The 18,709-nt window shown below is 40.5% G+C and overlaps 1 protein-coding gene across 1 annotated transcript in view; it reads right to left on the bottom strand.

Annotated features, from left to right (window-relative positions):
• LOC306820123 (carboxypeptidase Z-like) overlaps window positions 1-18,709 on the bottom strand; it is a 28,313-nt gene that overhangs the window by 8,304 nt on the left and 1,300 nt on the right. Inside the window, exons 3-12 of the mRNA XM_079337830.1 lie at window positions 18,560-18,611; window positions 18,076-18,398; window positions 17,764-17,979; window positions 13,448-13,683; window positions 12,351-12,512; window positions 9,737-9,895; window positions 9,475-9,610; window positions 9,239-9,378; window positions 7,794-7,893; window positions 3,407-3,552 (exon numbers count right to left, since the gene is read on the bottom strand). Of these exons, the coding sequence (XP_079193956.1) occupies window positions 3,407-3,552; window positions 7,794-7,893; window positions 9,239-9,378; window positions 9,475-9,610; window positions 9,737-9,895; window positions 12,351-12,512; window positions 13,448-13,683; window positions 17,764-17,979; window positions 18,076-18,398; window positions 18,560-18,611 (1,670 nt within the window). The remainder of the gene's footprint in view (window positions 1-3,406; window positions 3,553-7,793; window positions 7,894-9,238; window positions 9,379-9,474; window positions 9,611-9,736; window positions 9,896-12,350; window positions 12,513-13,447; window positions 13,684-17,763; window positions 17,980-18,075; window positions 18,399-18,559; window positions 18,612-18,709) is intronic.

Here is an 18,709-nt window from a genome sequence, read left to right as displayed (position 1 = left end):
GAATCATCTCCTGCTGCAAACACTTTCAATCTTCACTTTACCTCCAATGGCAACTCCCTTGTATTCGACTCACCTGTGGCATGTGAATCGCCTAATAGTTCTACTTGCAGACGCAGTTTCTCTGTACAAAAATATTACCTGCAGAAGTGCAACATGTAATTAATGAACTAAAGGATGACTGTGGAACTGGACCAGATGGCATCGAGACTAAATTTATTAAGTTAGCTGCTCATATCTTGATGTATCCACTCTGCGACCTATTTAACCTCTCTATATCAACATGTACTCTCCCTTCCACTTGGAAATGCGCTATAGTAACTTAACTTCACAAGGGAGGAGATCCTTGTGACAACAACAACTATTGCCCAATATCAATTATAAACTCTATTGCTAAAATCTTTGAGAAACTAATTTTCCATCAATTATCTCACTATGTTAACACATTTAACATCTTATCTCCATTCTTGTCTGGTTTCAGGCCCAATTTCTCAACCTCCACAGTACTTCTAAAATGTACACATTTTTTCCGCCTCTGAAAACAGCGAACTTACTGGTGCAATTTTTCTTGACCTAACCCTGGCCTTTGACATTGTTTATCACTATCTACTGCTGGATAAACTCAATTCTATTGGCGTGTCTCAGAACAATGTACTTTGGTTCAATTCCTACCTTCATAACAGACACCAGTGTGTCAGCTTTAATGGAAATTTATCTAATTACCTGATTGTTGAGAAGATAGCTAGCTAGCTAGATAGATAGATAGACTGCCCTACTGAAAATAACCAACAACCTCATGATGTCAGCAGACTCCAGACTCCTATCCTCATCCATACTCATCCTCCTCGACCCGAGTGCAGCTTTTGATCCTCCCATTCCATCCTCCTACTGGCATCCATTGGTTTATCAGGTACACCGCTGGACTAGTTTTTTTCCCATCTCTCCGGCCACACTCAGTTCATTCAGTTAAAAACATTGTCCTCAGTCCAATCCTCTTCATCATCTATCTTCTCCCCCTCTGCCATATATTCAGGAAACACAACATTCACTTTCACTGCTTTGTGGACTACACCCAGCTCTACTTTGCCATTAAACCTACCTCCCACCTCCCTCTGGGATTGCTTTCATGACATCAACTCCTGCTTCTCCTCCAACTTTCTCAAACTTAACAGTGGCAAAACTGAGATTCTCCTCAATGGTTCCAAATCCACTGTCACAAAAACAAACAGCTTCACCATTACCATCGACAACTCTTCAGTCCCCCCCCCCCTCAGGTCAAGACGTCGTCCTCGACGGCACTCTGTCATTCCAAACCCACATCAAGAACTCAGTCCACATACTTCCATCTTCGAAACGTCAACCGCCTCCCTCACCCCTCCCAGCACCGCCATCCTGGTCCACTCTCTGGTCACCTCCCATCGGGACTACTGTAACTCCCTTCTCTCTTGTCTCCCCCAAAAGTCCCTTCATAAACTCCAACTGGTTCAGAATGCTGCAGCCCGGATCATCACCAGAACACCGTTCAACCACCACATCACCCCTGTTCTCCAACAGCTCCACTGGCTCCCAAACACATACAGCATTACACACACTCCTAACCTTCAAGGCCCTCCATAACCTAATCCTTACCTCACTGCTGCTATGCCCCCCACCTCTGGAACTCTCTCCCATCTGATATCCGAAACATCGACTCTCTAACCATCTTCAAATCACGTCTCGAAAACCCACCTGTTCAAACAAGCCCACTCCCTCTGTTCTGTTTTTAATTTAATTTTGTTGTTTGTTTTGTTCCGTTTCTTTTATTATCTCCTACTAAGTTTTTAATTTTCATGTTTTATATTGTTTGTTTTTAACTCTGCTTGTAAGGCATCCTTAGGTTTTTTGAAAGGTGTCCATAATTAAAATGTAATATAATTATTATTTGTGGATCTTCATACACCCATTTCTGGATCTTGGGGCATTTGCAAATCGCCTTCTGTCTGTTTGTGACTTATTGGGACTAAAATAACTAGAGTTAAGAGAGCAAAACCCTGAACACTGCATAGTGGAAGAATGTTTTAAAAAGCGCAACAACCTCATATAAATGTGTAAGATATAAAATTCTACAAATTAAAATAATATATAGGACTTAAATTATACCAATCAGATTAAAGAAGGCCTTTCTGTCAGTGAAGCGTATCATTATGATGAATTGGAAAATATGTAAACCATATAGCTTTAGCACTGACAATTGGTTAAAAGACTTCATGGACATACTTTCAATATAACGGGCAGCCTCAGCGTTCTCTGAATGTAATTAAGGAGAGAAGGATCCTGAAACTTTATTAGACTGTACTTGGAAAATAGATTACACAATTTAAGTTACTGTAAATGTACTACACCACCCCATTGTCTTTTTTTCTTCTTTCTTATATTGTCCATTATTGTGCTTTGTATTGTACACATATTAGTCATATGTAATGACATAACATATTTTTGTTGTATGTGTAAGTGCTGTAAAAGGGTTGTGTTTTGGAAAAAATATATGAATAATAAAAAATAGACAAGGCATGTCCATACAATTAAACAGTTAATGATCAGCACTTACAACTATTTACTTTTTAACTTAATGTATCTGATTACAAACTTTCCATATACTGCCGTGAACACAGCATTACATATTGCCAGCTAACATCGGGCACAGACCAGGACACCAGCTCACTGGAATCTTAAGCCTGCAATATGCTCTTTAAGTAAAAAGCTGGGGTTTATTTTTTTATTGTTGAATCTGTAAATGAGGATCATCTGAAAATGGCTCTAGAAATGAAAAGGATATGACTATATGACATCTTGTTTTCCACTTATAGAAGTTGCCTTATCGTAATTGTGTTTAGCTGTCTGGAAGTCTGAAGGAAAAACGATTATTGTTAACACTGCAAGGAAGTTTTGGGATACGTTGGAAATTGTAAAGTGCTGATTGAATGGATATTTGTGTAAATGTTTGTCATCCTATACCCAGTAACTACAGGTCAATAATCAGTGTCTTATTAAGTCCCATCTCTCCCTCTTCTCTGGTACATCTCTTATATAAACACATTTTTTAGGATGGCCCTTGATAAACATATTGAATTAACTCAAACCAAATCAGAAAAATAGTTATAAGATTCAAAACAGAGGTGGCGCCGATAGCGCAGCGGCAGCGCGCGCGCACCATGTTGCGAGGCTTTGCTCCTCGCGCGGGCGGCCCGGGTTCGCGTCCGGCCTGTGGCCACTTTCCCGCATGTCTTTCCCCACTCTCTCCCTGTTTCCTACTCTATCCACTGTCCTATCAATAAAGGCAAAAAGGCCAAAAATAAACCTTTAAAAAAAAAAAAGATTCAAAACAGACATTTCAGAAAAGTTGCTGGATAGCGTAATAAAAATGTCCAACCTTCTCCAAGACAAAGTCAACACGTCCAGCCCTGTTCATGTTATAAGGCAGATGAACCCTCTTGCTGACCCTTGAATAACCATTAGCTGTGGCTGTCAGGATGTGAGTACCAGGGTTCAGCAGCCGCCAGTAGTCTCCGTCTTCAGCTAGGGGGAAAAGAGGACAGGAGTGAAGGCAAAAGGATGTGTGCATGTGTGTCACGGTTACAGGCAGAAAACAGGGAGGACGACCCAATTGCAGTAAAAACAACATCCAGAAAACCAGGCAGAGCAAAAACAACAAGTAAATCCAGGAAGCAGAGGGAAACTTATGACGGTGGTCAGGGGACACAAAAACGACAATGAACTGACAAAGAGAGTAACAAACACAGAAACTAAATAGACATGGGGTAATCAGATACATGTGAGACAAATCACACAGGAGAGACTAATCAGGGTAATCAAACAGGTGGGAAACAAAGAACACAAGACCTGGGGCCTGTACTACGAAGCAGGATTTGAGGTTAGCGAGGTAACCTCAGGGTTAACCCTGGGTTTTCATTCCTACGAGGGTCGTTCACTTTCCTACCTGGGTATATCACCAACTTATGCTGCACACCTAACCTGCTCCAGAGCATGTTATGTTTAAGATAAGCGATCAACCAGTGAAAATCTCCGCCCACTGACCAATCAGATCCTTTGATCATGGAGTCCCACATGATTTTATATTAGGTTATGGTCCGTTAGGTTAATGATTTTTTTTTATTTTTTAAATTATATCTTTATTTCGAATGGACAGAAAATGACCACACATCAAACATACGTATCAACAAAGGTAATGACAAATGTCCATCCAGTTTTTGTTTTAAAGTACAATAGAAAAGGGAAAAACAAAAAAAAACATGAAACCAAGAACAGAAACCAGGTGAGGGGGGTCACCCGCCGCCGCCATCAAAAAGAGAGACATCGAAAGACATTCACGGAAATAAACATAAGATAGTGGTACCAGTGATATTAGAAAAAGTCTGCTCTCTCGGGGGTAATAAAGACAATCCAGTTATTCCAGATCCGATAGAATTTGTCCCTTTGAATTTTTAGTTGATAGGATAGTTTTTCCATCTTAAATATTTCAAGAGTTACTCCAAACCAATCCTTAATAGAAGGTAGAGTCGGATTCAACCATCTTCTCGTAATCGTTTTTTTGCTTGCCACCAAAAGTAACTGTAATAGTTTTATTTCACTCCTGCGTTCCAAAAAAGAGACGCGACCCAGATACAGGACCTCAAAGCTCAGAGGAACTTGAGTGTTAAAAACCTTACTTAGAGATGTCTGAATACCCCTCCAGAAGACACCTAGTTTGGGACAATCCCAAAAGATATGGTAATGATTAGCCACAGTCGAGCCACATTGTCTCCAGCATGGCACATGTTCCCCTTTATTCCTCTCCTGATGTGGTGTCCTGAAAAACCTAATAATATTTTTCCAACAATGTTCCCTCCAGCTCATGGAGCTGGATGTTGACCACTGAAAGGACCATATATCGCCCCACGCCTCCTCAGATATCTGGATCCCAGATTCTCTTTCCCATTTACCTTTAATGTAAAAAGTATTCTTATTACCAGCATGGGATAGAGCAGTATAAAGCTTTGAAATCGAGTTAGAAGGGGTCATGGTTAATGCATTCTTTACAATGTGAAAAAATTCTGATTCAACAGCTGAGAGGTTGGCCAATTTACATTCATGGACAATATATGACCGTAACTGCAGGTATCTGTGGAAATCGTTCCGCGACAGGCCATGTTTGTCCCTCAGGGTCTCGAAGCTGTGCACAGTGTTTTCCTGAGTAAGTGAAAGGAGAGTAGTGAGACCATGCACCGACCATGATTTAAAGCTAGAGTCGTGTCTGTTAGGGAGAAAATCTGAATCATGCGCGAACCATCTGAAAGATCTCAACATTTTACATATATCACAAGTATTTATCACTTTCTGCCAGACTTGAAGAGTATGATTCACCCAAGGATTCCCCAATCCTTCCAAGCGAGCCATAAGACCCTTATCCGCTATCACTGCTTGGATGGGGAACTGTTTAGATAGGCTGGACTCCAGTTCCTTCCATCTAGCTATATATGTGTCATCACACCAGTATAGGAGGGGAGCTATTTGTGAAGCACAATAATAATTCCTTAGACAGGGGAGACCTAACCCTCCACTTTCCTTGGCCAGTTGAAGGGTGGCATATTTAATCCTTGGTTTCTGGCCCTGCCAGACAAATCTGGAGATCCATTTGTCCCACTCACTGAATTGATTATCAGACACCTCCACAGGCAAGTTCCTAAAAAGGTAAAGTAAACGGGGGAGCACATTCATCTTAACTGCACTTATCCTAGAGCTAAGGCTCAAAAAAGGGACCAAGTTCCATCTGTGTAAATCTGCTTTTATACTTGAGGATATTGGCTCATAATTTGCCCGGAAGAGCACTGAAAGGTCTCGTGTCAGGTGGACACCCAAATACTTAATACTCTCGTTTTCCCAGTTTACTTTAAATTTCTCACGTAAATTCGCAGAGGCCACATAGTTAAGAGTCATCACCTGAGTTTTTAAAATGTTAACTTTATAGCCAGATAACCTGCCAAAATCAGTCAAAGTAGACATCAATTCTGTGAATGACTTCTCCGGTTCCCCCAGACAGACCAACACATCATCCGCAAACATTGCTACTTTATGCTCTATTCCGGACATAGTAATGCCCTTAATATTTCGGTTTTGTCTAATTAATTGGCCTAGTGTTTCAATAAATAAATCAAAGAGGAGTGGCGAGATTGCGCACCCCTGCCTGCATCCCCAATTCAGAGCAAAGGCTCCAGAAAGATCACCATTTACCTTGATGCGGGCCGAGGGTCTGTCATATAACGCCTGGATTACTTTAATAAACTTCACCTGAAAACCAAACTTCCCCAGTACCTTATACAAAAAAGCCCATCTAACAGAGTCGAAAGCCTTTTCGGCATCCAGACTCCCTATAATTGATTGAGGCCCCTCTATATGAATTTGACTTAAAATGTGTAGTACTCTCCTAATATTATCTGACGTCTGTCTCTGATGAATAAAACCAGTCTGGTCCAAATCGATGAGAACAGGCAGCAGCTTCTCCAGTCTGCGGGCAAAAACAGAGGTGAACGGTTTATAATCCAAATTGAGGACACTAATTGGCCGGTAATTCCCACATTCTCGCCTATCTTTACCCTCCTTAGGGATAACAGAGATAATGATTATTTTTTTAATGATATCCTTCAACAGAGACTGAAAAAAAGCACTCGAGCATTTCAGTTGAAGATGTACAATTACGAATATTATCTTCTGGCTTGAATTGTATTTCTATAATAATGTTTAATGTCTCCATGCCTGTTTGTGAACATCAGAGCTGCAGCTGAAATATAACTTCTCAAAACTGTTCTTCTCTCCACTTCAAAGAATCAGAGCAACACATTCAGTTCAGAGAAGAAACAGGAGTTATTATAGTAATTTCTAAGGTGAACTAACAATGGAACAAATATGATAAAAACCGCAAGCGGTGATGAAGGGCCCAAAGCACCCTGTGCATGTCAGCGTGTGTCTTGACTGCGAAAAGTGCGACCGCAGGAGTGCAACCACGACACGTGGCCAAGCAGCAGGCCTGACTTTGTGATGATCTGATGAACAGGGTCTTGGGTAAGTGTGTTACAATATGAAGCTTGAAAATGTAAATTTGGGCCATTTTTTATATATTAAAAAAAATATTGCCGACTTCCTGTTGGGTTTTGATTATGGGTGCAAGACGATTTTTTGTAGTTCCTGACATGGTTAATATACAAAACAATGGTCATGTATGTCAAAGAAAAAACCTCTGGAAACCTAGAAAGGAAAAAAAGGTGTGTGCCGAGACATCAAAGGTTATTGATGGTTGCAATATGACGCTTTTTGCATCACATGAAGAAAACTCTCAAGCCAAGAAAAACACATTTTTCTCGTCTCAGGGCAAAATGAGGGCTGGATTCACAACCATTCAACACAACTACCATGTTTCTAATGATACAAAGCTTCATGTAAATGGGTGAAGTATTCCTTTAAGACTAGACTAAGAAACACTAAACCAGGAACCCCAACACAAAAGTAAAACAGGAAACAATAACACAGACAACATAGAAGGACACAAGGATACAAAGTAACACAGAAAACACTGAAGACTGAACTAAGAAACACTAACACACTGGGAAATACAGTAGGGAAAAATTATAACTAAAACAAGACAGGAAATCAGAACAAAATCATGACAATGTGTGGATGTGTGCATGTGTATGCCTGTTTGGAGGACAGGAGTGAAGGCAAAAGGATGTGTGGATGTGTGGATGTGTATCAATAAATCTGTTTACCTGTGGTCACGTCTTTTCTAATCCCCCTGACAGAGATAGTTGCACCTTTTATTCCATTTCCTCGAGTGTCTTTAACTACACCTTTTATCCCCCGATGGACCTGTTAGGTAAAAGAATAACAATAAATAGGGATATCATTTCCATGTAAGTCTAGTTATTTTGCTCTTTAAGTCAAACCAACTTGAATTGAGCTTGTATTGCACTTTTCTTGTAGTTTGACTATAAAAAGCTTTTATTAAATTGTAGATCACATTTACCTGTTCACACCACATTCAAATATAAATGGCCCAGGCTGTTATGTTGAGGTGTCTATTAGTAACTGTGTTGATGTATAAACTACTGCTGACAGAGCAGCAGGAGCAATTTTAGGTTTAGTGTCTTGTCCAAGGACACTTCTAAATGTGACTGCCGTAGTTAGGAATTAAACTTTGACCTTCCAGTTAAGAGATGACTCTACCACTGAGCCTGCCTGCTTGGAAAAAAATGCTTTCATCTGCCTTGTGCTAATGTCAAATACTAGGCACATAATTAAGCCCTGTTTCCACTAAGCGGATCCAGTATGTATCAGTACGGTTTGGTTTGGTAAAGCCTTATCCCGTTTGCATTTTGACAGCCAACCGTGCCCTATTTTTAGTAGCCGGAATCAGCCCTAGGCTTAGATTTGTGTATGGACCGTATGGATGTGTCCCTACCAATCTCAAAAGATACTTGAAATGTCCACACCAATATTTAGGTAAACAGGGAAAAAAGGAACCTCATGCCCACACACAAAGGGTTAAATTATTTCCCACTTTGGCAACGACTCCCACTTATGTCTTTGAGACAGCTCTGTTTTTGATTTGCTTAGCTCCTTGTAGGGTGTTGAAGTTGTAATAGCGTCACATGATAGCAGCTAATCGCTAACAACTAAACCGCTAATAAATTCAACAAAGGAGAAAAATGCACCATGAACAAAACCAACGATGGAAGATATTCACCAATTTATCTACTTTGTCACTAGCTTGTGGCTCTTTATTACATAATGTAATCAAGCTTTGGTTTAGAGAAGGCTTCGCGCCACGAGGGGAAATACAGACAAATGAACAATCGACTTTGTATTTAAACACGGCAGGCTTGTGTTTGCTGCTGTCACACGGGAAGTGACGACTCTTTCAACCAATCAATGGACTGCAGTGTTTAGCTCCAGCTTTTAGGGTCGGATCGATATACTTGGCATCCCAACCGAACGGCCCCAAAACATAGGATGGTATGGTTAGGTAATTTGGGAATCTTTCCCAGCTTTAGTCTATGGAAATGCCACAAAATGCGCACTGTATCCCGCAAACCGAACTAAACCGCTCGGTGGAAACAGGGTTTATGATTAGCATTTTTTTGTATCTCTCTTTTTTTTGCATGCAAGACATATTTCAACAAAGCACATGACAAGTGTCTTACTAAAAACTTACAGACTCTAGAAAACTGAGTAGAGCTTCCTTATTTCTTTTCCATTCTGGGTAAAGCTCTGCTTCTGAGGGGAATTTATCACAGCCGAGCTCCACGGTGACCTCCAGACAATTAGTGTGCAAGTAGTTGAAGTCTGACATACCTGCAAGGAAGACAAATTAACAAATGTGTACTAATGAGAAATATCACAAGCAAAAATGTGATGGTCCTCACTAGCTTAAAATTGATTATATCTTACCACCAGCGAAACTATACCACAATGCCCCATTGATTATGCCCCTAGTTCGGTAAAAAGAGGCTCCACACCTCCCTGTCTCATTGTTAGACATGGTGTCATGGGAATCTGCGTAGGTGCGTGCCAGCTGCTTAAAGACCTAGTTTGGGAAGATTGTAATACTTAATATGGCGAGAGCAGTTAGAATATACCTGCACAGTTTAACCAGCACAGTAACCATTAATATTTCTCTCGATAAACTTAGCCATCCATTTTCCCTCCGTACCTGCTCATCTGGAGTGGGGGAGAACATTCTCTCCTCGTGCAGGTGTCTTGAGAAGTCAAAGGGATAAGAGACTACCAGCTCCCCGCCATGAAGGCTGGCAGACTGAACGAAAGGCAGTGATCGAATCCATTTCATAACTGCATGGGTCTCTGGTGCCACCTACATTCCAAAGGCAATATTGGACAATTTTTGGATCCAGGTTGAACTACTGTATCTACACTGAACAAAAATCCAAATGCAACACTTTTGTTTTGGCTCCAATTTTTCACACATTGAAACCAAAGATCTAAGACTTTCTCTATGTACAAAAAAATGCCTATTTATTGATTATTTATTGTAGGATGTGACCGTTTAATGTAAATTCTTTTAATATCCTTAGAAGGAGATGCGGTTGGGACTTTTTAACAATGTCACTGGTGTTTAAGTGCCAGCTGAGGTAATCTGAAATAGTGACACCAAGAAATAAAAAACTCTTCATCATCTCAACAACCTCGCCTTTTATGATAATAGGAGAATGGGGTAGCTTTTCCCATCTAAAATCAATGACTAACTTCTTAGTTTTGGAGGCGTTCAGGATCAGATTGTGCCCAAGGCTGGTCAGAATAAAAAGCCACTCTAAAATATGCAGTTTTATCTTAGCAAGGAGACAAAGAAAACCTTCCAATCTCTGTTGTGACCACCATTTGCATCACACAGTTCCCCCTAAGTTTCTGACAGTGGTGGCAGAGATTCTTTGGTTATGCAAACCAGTTGTTTCATCAGCTGTTCACTTGGCTTGTCTCAGAAAAATTACAGGCGAATCTTCAAAAGACCCTGGGCTAGTGCTTAATTTGTAAACCCTAAGATTCCGGAGCACAGAAAGAGTCCAAAAAGTCATCCATATACCCATACATATATCAGAGTGCACTTATTGCACATTGGAGCTGCTTGGACAGCGTCTTTCAGCAGAGAATAAGTTTACATTTTAGATCCCACTGTTCTGTGCTTAACTGATTTACATTATAAACAAAAGTCTCTCCACCTGTATGCACACTTGCGCTTTTCTGTATGAGCTCACTCCCTTTTAGAGGTTTTTCTGCAATTGTTGAGACCTTTTGCTCAAGCAAGAAAGAAAAAAGAAAAGAAAATGAGTCTGTGTTTTATTAAAATAGAAAACGCCTTTAAGTTTCATTAATGCTCAGACATGTTATGTTGTGTGCGCATGCGCAGCTGCGGTAAAACACTTTAATTATGGCACCTGGTAGTCACTTTCACTCAATCCATCATCAGGAGCGGATGGATGGATGGATGGATGGATAGATGGATGGATAGATGGATAGATACTTTATTGATCCCGAGGGAAATTCAGGATAGCCCGTTGGTATGCAACTGCTACTACTCACACTGCCCAATAACCTGTTAAAGTCACTTATATGTGTATGCACTGTACATCAATGTGTCTGTGTTACCTGGTCGAGAGGGTCGAGAGTAGATTGTTAGCCTGGAGCTCATGAGACGCGATCGCTCGGCGACGCGGAAGCTGTGTAGCAGTAGGCTATCAGTATTAGCCACTTGCGGGAGTATGGTTGTTTCGAGCAATCTGCTGGTTTCTGGTGGTGGTGGTGATGGTGGTGGTTTGGTTTGGTGATTCATGGTGTGGTGCCGCGTCATTATGTTGCGTGTGTGCGTGTAAATCACTTGGAAGAAGCATGGGTGGCATGGGTTCGGTGACAGTGTCCATAACAAAGGCGTCCATAGCAACGAGGGACGGTAGAGTCGCTGTGCGCATGCTCCTCTGGTGTTAGGCAATCTGGGAAATGTAGTTTATATTGTTTAAGCCAGATTTACTACATTTTTAACGACTTTGCAGGCTTCTTTGATTTCATTATTATATTATTTGAATAATATTTGTTTGTTGTATTTCAGATTTATGACCTGTGGTTATTTAATTTAAAATAAAATTAAGGACAAAACATGAGTTATGACATTGTGTGCTTCCTGATAAGTCTTTTCGGAGGGCTAAAAAATGAAGAAGTCCGAACAGCAATGATTACTATAATAATAAAATGCTGCTCTGTCTGACAGGATGTTCAAACGTATTTGGTTTCTTTGATTATATTGAAAACCTCACTGCAACACTTAGATGTGTGTGTAACGATATGAAAGCTCTAACCAGCTGAGAGTTGACAGCCTATAATTCCGCAGAAATTATTAGTAAGTTTAATTGTTGACCTGATGGTTTTAATTGTGCCTGATTTAGGGGGTGCTGCCTACTTCCAGTGTCACTACACATACAGCAACTATTTCATTATCACACTCACTGTTCTACGCAACTATCACAGCAGCACAGCAGAGAATAACATTAAAAACATGTTTCTTGCTGTTTTTGGCAAAATCTCTGAGCTGTCTTTAAGTGCATAAAACTCCTGTTTCATGTGCTCTTCTCTTCTTTTTTTATATTTAAAAATGCATACAAGCAGAGAAACAAGAGATTCCCAGCAGTCAGCATGCCAATTCACAGAAGTTGAGACACATAAGTGTTTTGTGGTAATTGAAAATTGGAGATTCATATGTTGGATTCAATAAGTTTAGTGTAGGCCGATGTGGATAAGATTCATGCAAATTATCCTCTTACCTTGCCAAACCAGTATTCATCAGGAATTGGTATATGGTCAATACGGTACTGCCTGCTGCGGCGGTTCCGGTAAAAAATGGAGGTGAGGTCTGGAAAATTGCGGTTAAGGTCAATATTCTGGGCATTGGTCCTTCCATTGGTCCAACTGTTCAACAAGTGACCCTGAAACAAGTGGATCCAAACACAACTATGAGTATTAAAAATGTCTTGAAAGTTGGACCAATGAAATCAATGAAATTATTGAAAATAAAGATTCTAATGGTAGCAAAATTATATGAATATTTAAAAAATATTGTATGAAGGAAAACACAGTCATTATTTATCTTGTTAACATGGCCATATATCCACATAGAAAAGTAGAATGACAAGTTTTCACACAAATTAATAGAATGGTAAATGGACTTGAGCTTGTATAGCGCTTTTCTAGTCTTCCGACTACTCAAAGCGCTTTTTACACCGCAGATCACACCTACCCATTCACACCCATCCCCACTGATGGCTGGTTTTATGTGGACCATCCAGTAATTAATTCTATTCACGCACATTCATACGCCCCAGACGCAGCAGGGGGAGATATTTGGGGTTAAGTGTCTTGCCCAATTTGTTGTGTTCAAATCAGGGCTTTTTGATTTGAACAACAATTGCATAAGATTAAAATTTTGACAAATACTTTACGTACTGTGTCGATATTGCTACACTGTGTAAAGAAAAGCTCAAATTTAAATTTCCCACAGTCTCAGGCTTATTTATCTACATATGTATCCTTAATAAAATAAAACTATTAAACTACACATTTATCAATAACACATGTATCATACCCATTTAAATGTTTAGCTAACTAAAAGATGTTTTTTTTTTTAACATTTTTGTTTGTTCATTCATCTAAAAAAAGGCGACTACAACATTGTCGTAATGTTGCTCAATGGTGTCCCATTTCACAAGCCCGATATAATATTGTAAAATAAAATTATGCATTGGCAAAGTTTTCCTCTAGCACAGTACATCAATCCAATTCCGAAGCATTACAGACATAACGGACAGTGGATTGAAAATGGATAATGGCAGTTTTTTTTTTTTCACATGTTGACAGTATTTACTTCCTGGTTCCTGATCTCCGGGTCATTGTTATCTTCTACCTCTGAAGCAGCCAGCTCATAGCCATCTGGATTCATGGAGGCCAGAATATGGATGCGGGTAGTGTTGATAATGGTCTGAATTCGATGGTTCCCCAGAATGTATTCTGAACACAAATACTGGACCAGGTAGATGAGCAGTTGGCGTCCCAGCACCTCATTGCCATGCATATTGCCCACCAACTTGATCTCTGGCTCCACTATTTCAGAATGAAGCAAACATGTTAGCCAATAGCACTTTTTGAATATGTAATGGTACATTTACCAGTACATTTTTTATATCTAGCAGCTTGTAGCAACATTAGCATTCACTTGGCCTGAGATCTAACAATATGGCTCAGTGGCACCCTCTACAAATAACATTTAAAAAAATCAGCTCCCACAGCTGTTTAATCCAGTATTATAAAATTTGATATGTGTATGTATTATACCCAAATTCACAATCAAACAAAACAAAAAACAGCCATAAAACCAACAGGAAGTCTGTTATTTGTAATTTTGTGTTTAAAAAAAACAGGCAAAATAAGCCTTTTCCAGAGGTTGTTCTCCTAGGGGAGGGGCAACTAATGGTAGAGGGGTTGAAGGCAGTGTGGAGAAGGAAAATTACCTGAATCTATAGACTACTTAAGCAGATTTCAGCCAGTCTACTCCACTGCTCCCTACTCTACCTCCTCAAAATCCTAAGGTGAAGATCCTACTTACCCATGGTCCTCTAGCTCCGAGTCTGATAGCTCTCTTATAGTTGACAACTCTATCCCCCTCCTGTCACTTCCACATTGTGCTTCCTAGGCCCTGACATAACCAAGGACACAGCAAAGAACTAGTGGCAATGAAGGCACATGTTGCCTTTTGTCTTAGCCAAAAAGTTGCACAAGATTCCGAGGTGCTCTTGAACGCACCATCACTTGTATGGTGAATGCTGTGAGTATGCTGTTCTGTGCGCACTCAGATGAAATGACTCTTTTCTCTTTGCATTTATGAAACCCCCCGGTGAGTTTATTGTTGCACATTTGAGAAGCATGATGGTGTGGATATTTAGGTTTTCATCGCTAAAGTCAAATGTTTTATCCTGTTTGTGATGCGTGACCAACTAGCTACTTTGTATGAGGCTGCACCATGCTAATTTGGCGTCATGATTCTTATGTTGAATAATTAGCCTTTCAAAATGTGTATTTAAATACCTAGTGTATTTATGTTGTATTTCACTATGTTTGAGTGCAGTGCATTTACTATTATTGTTAAATGCAAGGAATTAAAGTGAGGTTTTTTGAGTGCTATATTAATGTAAATGACTTTATTTTCTTTTGTTTCCTTTGTATCCAGACCACACACACATACAGACGTGGAAACCTGTATAATCCCTGCTGCTACAAATAAAGTTGAAGAAAGATTCTCTGACCGGAGTCGTCTGTAGTGCTCCAATCCTAACCATTAAAGAACCACAAAGCCGTTCTAAACTATATGTATATATATATATATATATATATATACTCAACAAAAATATAAACGCAACACTTTTGTTTTTGCTCCCATTTGTCATGAGATGGACTCAAAGATCTAAAATTCATTCCAGATACACAATATTACCATTTCTCTCAAACATTGTTCATAAATCTGTCTAAATGTGTGATAGTGAGCACTTTTGCTTTGCTGAGACAATCCATCCCACCTCACAGGTGTGCCACATCAAGATGCTCATCAGACACCATGATTAGTGCATAGGTGTACCTTAGACTGTCCACAATAAAAGGCCACCCTGAAATGTGCAGTTTTTGCTTTATTGAGGGTCTGGGGACTCAGAACCAGTCAGTATCTGGTGTGACCACCATTTGCCTCATGCAGTGCAACACATCTTCTTCGCATAGAGTTTATCAGATTGTCAATTGTGGCCTGTGGAATGTTGGTCCACTCCTCTTCAATGGCTGTGCGAAGTTGCTGGATATTAGTGGGAACTGGTACGCGCTGTCGTATACGCCGGTCAAGCACATCCCAAACATGCTCAATGGGTGACATGTCCGGTGAGTATGCTGGCCATGCAAGAACTGGGACATTTTCAGCTTCCAAGAATTGTGTACAGATCCTTGCAACATGGGGCCGTGCATTATCTTGCTGAAACATGAGGTGATGTTCATGGATGTATGGCACAACAATGGGCCTCAGGATCTCATCACGGTATCTCTGTGCATTCAAAATGCCATCAATAAAATGCACCTGTGTTCTTCGTCCATAACAGATGCCTGCCCATACCATAACCCCACCACCACCATGGGCCACTCGATCCACAACATTGACATCAGCAAAGCGCTCACCCACACGACGCCACACACGCTGTCTGCCATCTGCCCTGAACAATGTAAACCGAGATTCATCCGTGAAGAGAACACCTCTCCAACGTGCCAGACGCCATCGAATGTGAGCATTTGCCCACTCAAGTCTGTTACGGCGACGATCTGGAGTCAGGTTAAGACCCCGATGAGGACGACGAGCATGCAGTTGAGCTTCCCTGAGACGGTTTCTGACAGTTTGTGCAGAAATTCTTTGGTTATGCAAACCAATTGTTTCAGCAGCTGTCTGAGTAGCTGGTCTCAGACGATCTTGGAGGTGAACCTGCTGGATGTGGAGGTCCTGGGCTGGTGTGGTTACACGTGGTCTGCGGTTGTGAGGCCGGTTGGATGTACTGCCATATTCTCTGAAACGCCTTTGGAGACGGCTTATGGTGGAGAAATGAACATTCAATGCCCGAGCAACAGATCTGGTTGACATTCCTGCTGTCAGCATGCCAATTGCACGCTCCCTCAATGCTTGCGCCATCTGTGGCATTTTGCTGTGAGACAAAACTGCACATTTCAGAGTGGCCTTTTATTGTGGGCAGTATAAGGTACACCTGTGCACTAATCATGGTGTCTGATGAGCATCTTGATGTGGCACACCTGTGAGGTGGGATGGATTATCTCAGCAAAGCAAAAGTGCTCACTATCACACATTTAGACAGATTTGTGAACAATGTTTGAGAGAAATGGTAATATTGTGTATCTGGAATGAATTTTAGATCTTTGAGTCCATCTCATGACAAATGGGAGCAAAAACAAAAGTGTTGCGTTTATATTTTTGTTGAGTGTATATAATTGAGACTCATTTCTGATAAAATGGTGAAAATGTAAAATCTAGCCCGACAATCTCCTTGGTGTGTCAGGGCCTATAGCTCACTCAAGTCGAGTGAGGCCAAGCACGCTTCATCACTAAGGTCTAGTTCACTTAAGAAGTGTGTGCGCCATGATCTGTGCTCAAGCAGGGTACACTTCCTCAGCCCTGACACGCTTAGAAGGTGTACTTTGGCATGGTAAAGTTCAATGTGCTGATAAAGATGTCCTACCTCATTCCTGTACCATTGGCTCCATGGACTACAGACTGGCTGGCACTGACATCCCGAATCATGCAGACCCTGATGGAGGCATCTTATTGCTTTGGTTTGTCTAAGAGCAGCTGAAATAACTTAATTTCCCTCTATGGATTAAGTATTTCTGATGTTGAATTATTCACAATAAATTTCAAGGACTTTACTGAGTTGATAGCATCCATAACCACCTTTTTTTAACTTGTACCTTATAGTAATATTTTGGACATTGCTCTTAATTTGTAAAATATGCTTCTCTGCTGACTAACTTGACCATGTTTGCAAGTAGTCATGTGCTGCACAATCCACTTTTTTTTGTTGTCAAAATTTGTCTTCCTTTTTTTGTGTGCCCTTGGTTAAACTTAACAAGTCTATGACCACTGTCATGTCTTTAACTCAGTCTTAATAATGGTTGTACGTTGAAAACAGATATAAATAAGTTTACAATGTCTTTCAGAGATTTTTTCCCCCCTTTTTTCCTTTGGCTTCCATGCCCAGGACTAGGTTCTTTTTTAAATACAAATATACAATGTACATAACATCAGCACACTTAATCACGTAGCAAAGTAATAAGATATTTGGCAGAAGAAATGTAGATCATTCAAAGGAAACTAAAAAGATAACATGTTAGATCTAAATTAATTTGACTCCAAATAAATTCTAATGTTGCTCAAGGGTCTGCTGGATGTTTAAGGGACTGCTAATAACGATTGATCACCATATTGACATAATAGGGTGAGAATATGGTCATTGGTAGGATATAAGAATATATTCACTGTATCAGTGAATTAAGAGTAAGAACATAAAAAAAATCACAAAATGTAACCAGAAACTACATATACTACAGCACAAAAATGATCCCATAACACTGCTTATCATTACTTACATAACTCGTGGTGTCCTGGGTTGTTTGAGAACTCAATAACCAAGAGATCCCTGCCTTCTACACTGCGTCCAATACTGTAGACATTAGAGACGTGGGAGCACTTGGCAGCTGTTCTCTTCAATAAACTGAACATCTGGGAGTTGGAGGTGTAGGTGAACTGGATTATTGTGGTGGGTTCATCCGGAGAGAGGCTTGACAATGCTAGCTCCTGTCTGGCTAGAAAACAAGAGAGTAACAGAGGGGATTTTTTTTTTTGAAGGAGCACTAAGCATGCCTACTGGTCTGAAGTGTGCAACACAGTGTAACTTTTACCTTTCAGCCTTACTAATGGATCAAAGCAGCCCTCCTGGTCACTGGCAAAGAAGCGGTCACAGTCCAGGAAGTAGGGCCAAGCCATCTCAATAGCTTCAAAGGCATGGAAACAGTCCTTCCTCAGTGCTTCACACGTACTGCGGCAGGGTTTGATCATCTTGTCATCCTGACATGGTGAAGCGAGTACCGAGCAGCCTACAAGACGAATCTCTGGGGAGCACTCCCCATTTAGCAGGCCATGGATGACACTTAGGAGAAGGTATTCTGCCCCTGACTCTGCCTCAGAATGACTCCTGTGGCCAAGGATATTCGGGTACATGGTTCTGGGGGTGGCAGCAATTTCACAGTTGTTTAAAGATAATAGTAAAAATGAGCCATTAAAATAAGACAGACATGTTTAAATTAATAAACAGCTTAAAATGTCAGTATGTTAGTTTTACTTGGCACTGAATGCCCTGCCCACAAACCAAACTCTACAACCCACCTAGAGTATTCCATATCATTACAGTAACCCAGATTCAGCTCTGCACAGGTAGCTGTAGGAGACAAAAGACACAGTATGGTAGCAGTTCATTCTAAATTGAATTTATCTAGGCCCATAAGTTAGAAATGATAAGGCTTTTGTTAGGTCGGT

Source organism: Symphodus melops (assembly GCF_947650265.1).
Source record: "Symphodus melops genome assembly, chromosome: 2".
In the NCBI taxonomy this organism is placed as follows: domain Eukaryota; kingdom Metazoa; phylum Chordata; class Actinopteri; order Labriformes; family Labridae; genus Symphodus; species Symphodus melops.
The sequence above is the reverse complement of the archived record's forward strand: the minus strand, read 5'-3'. Positions and strand labels throughout refer to the sequence as shown.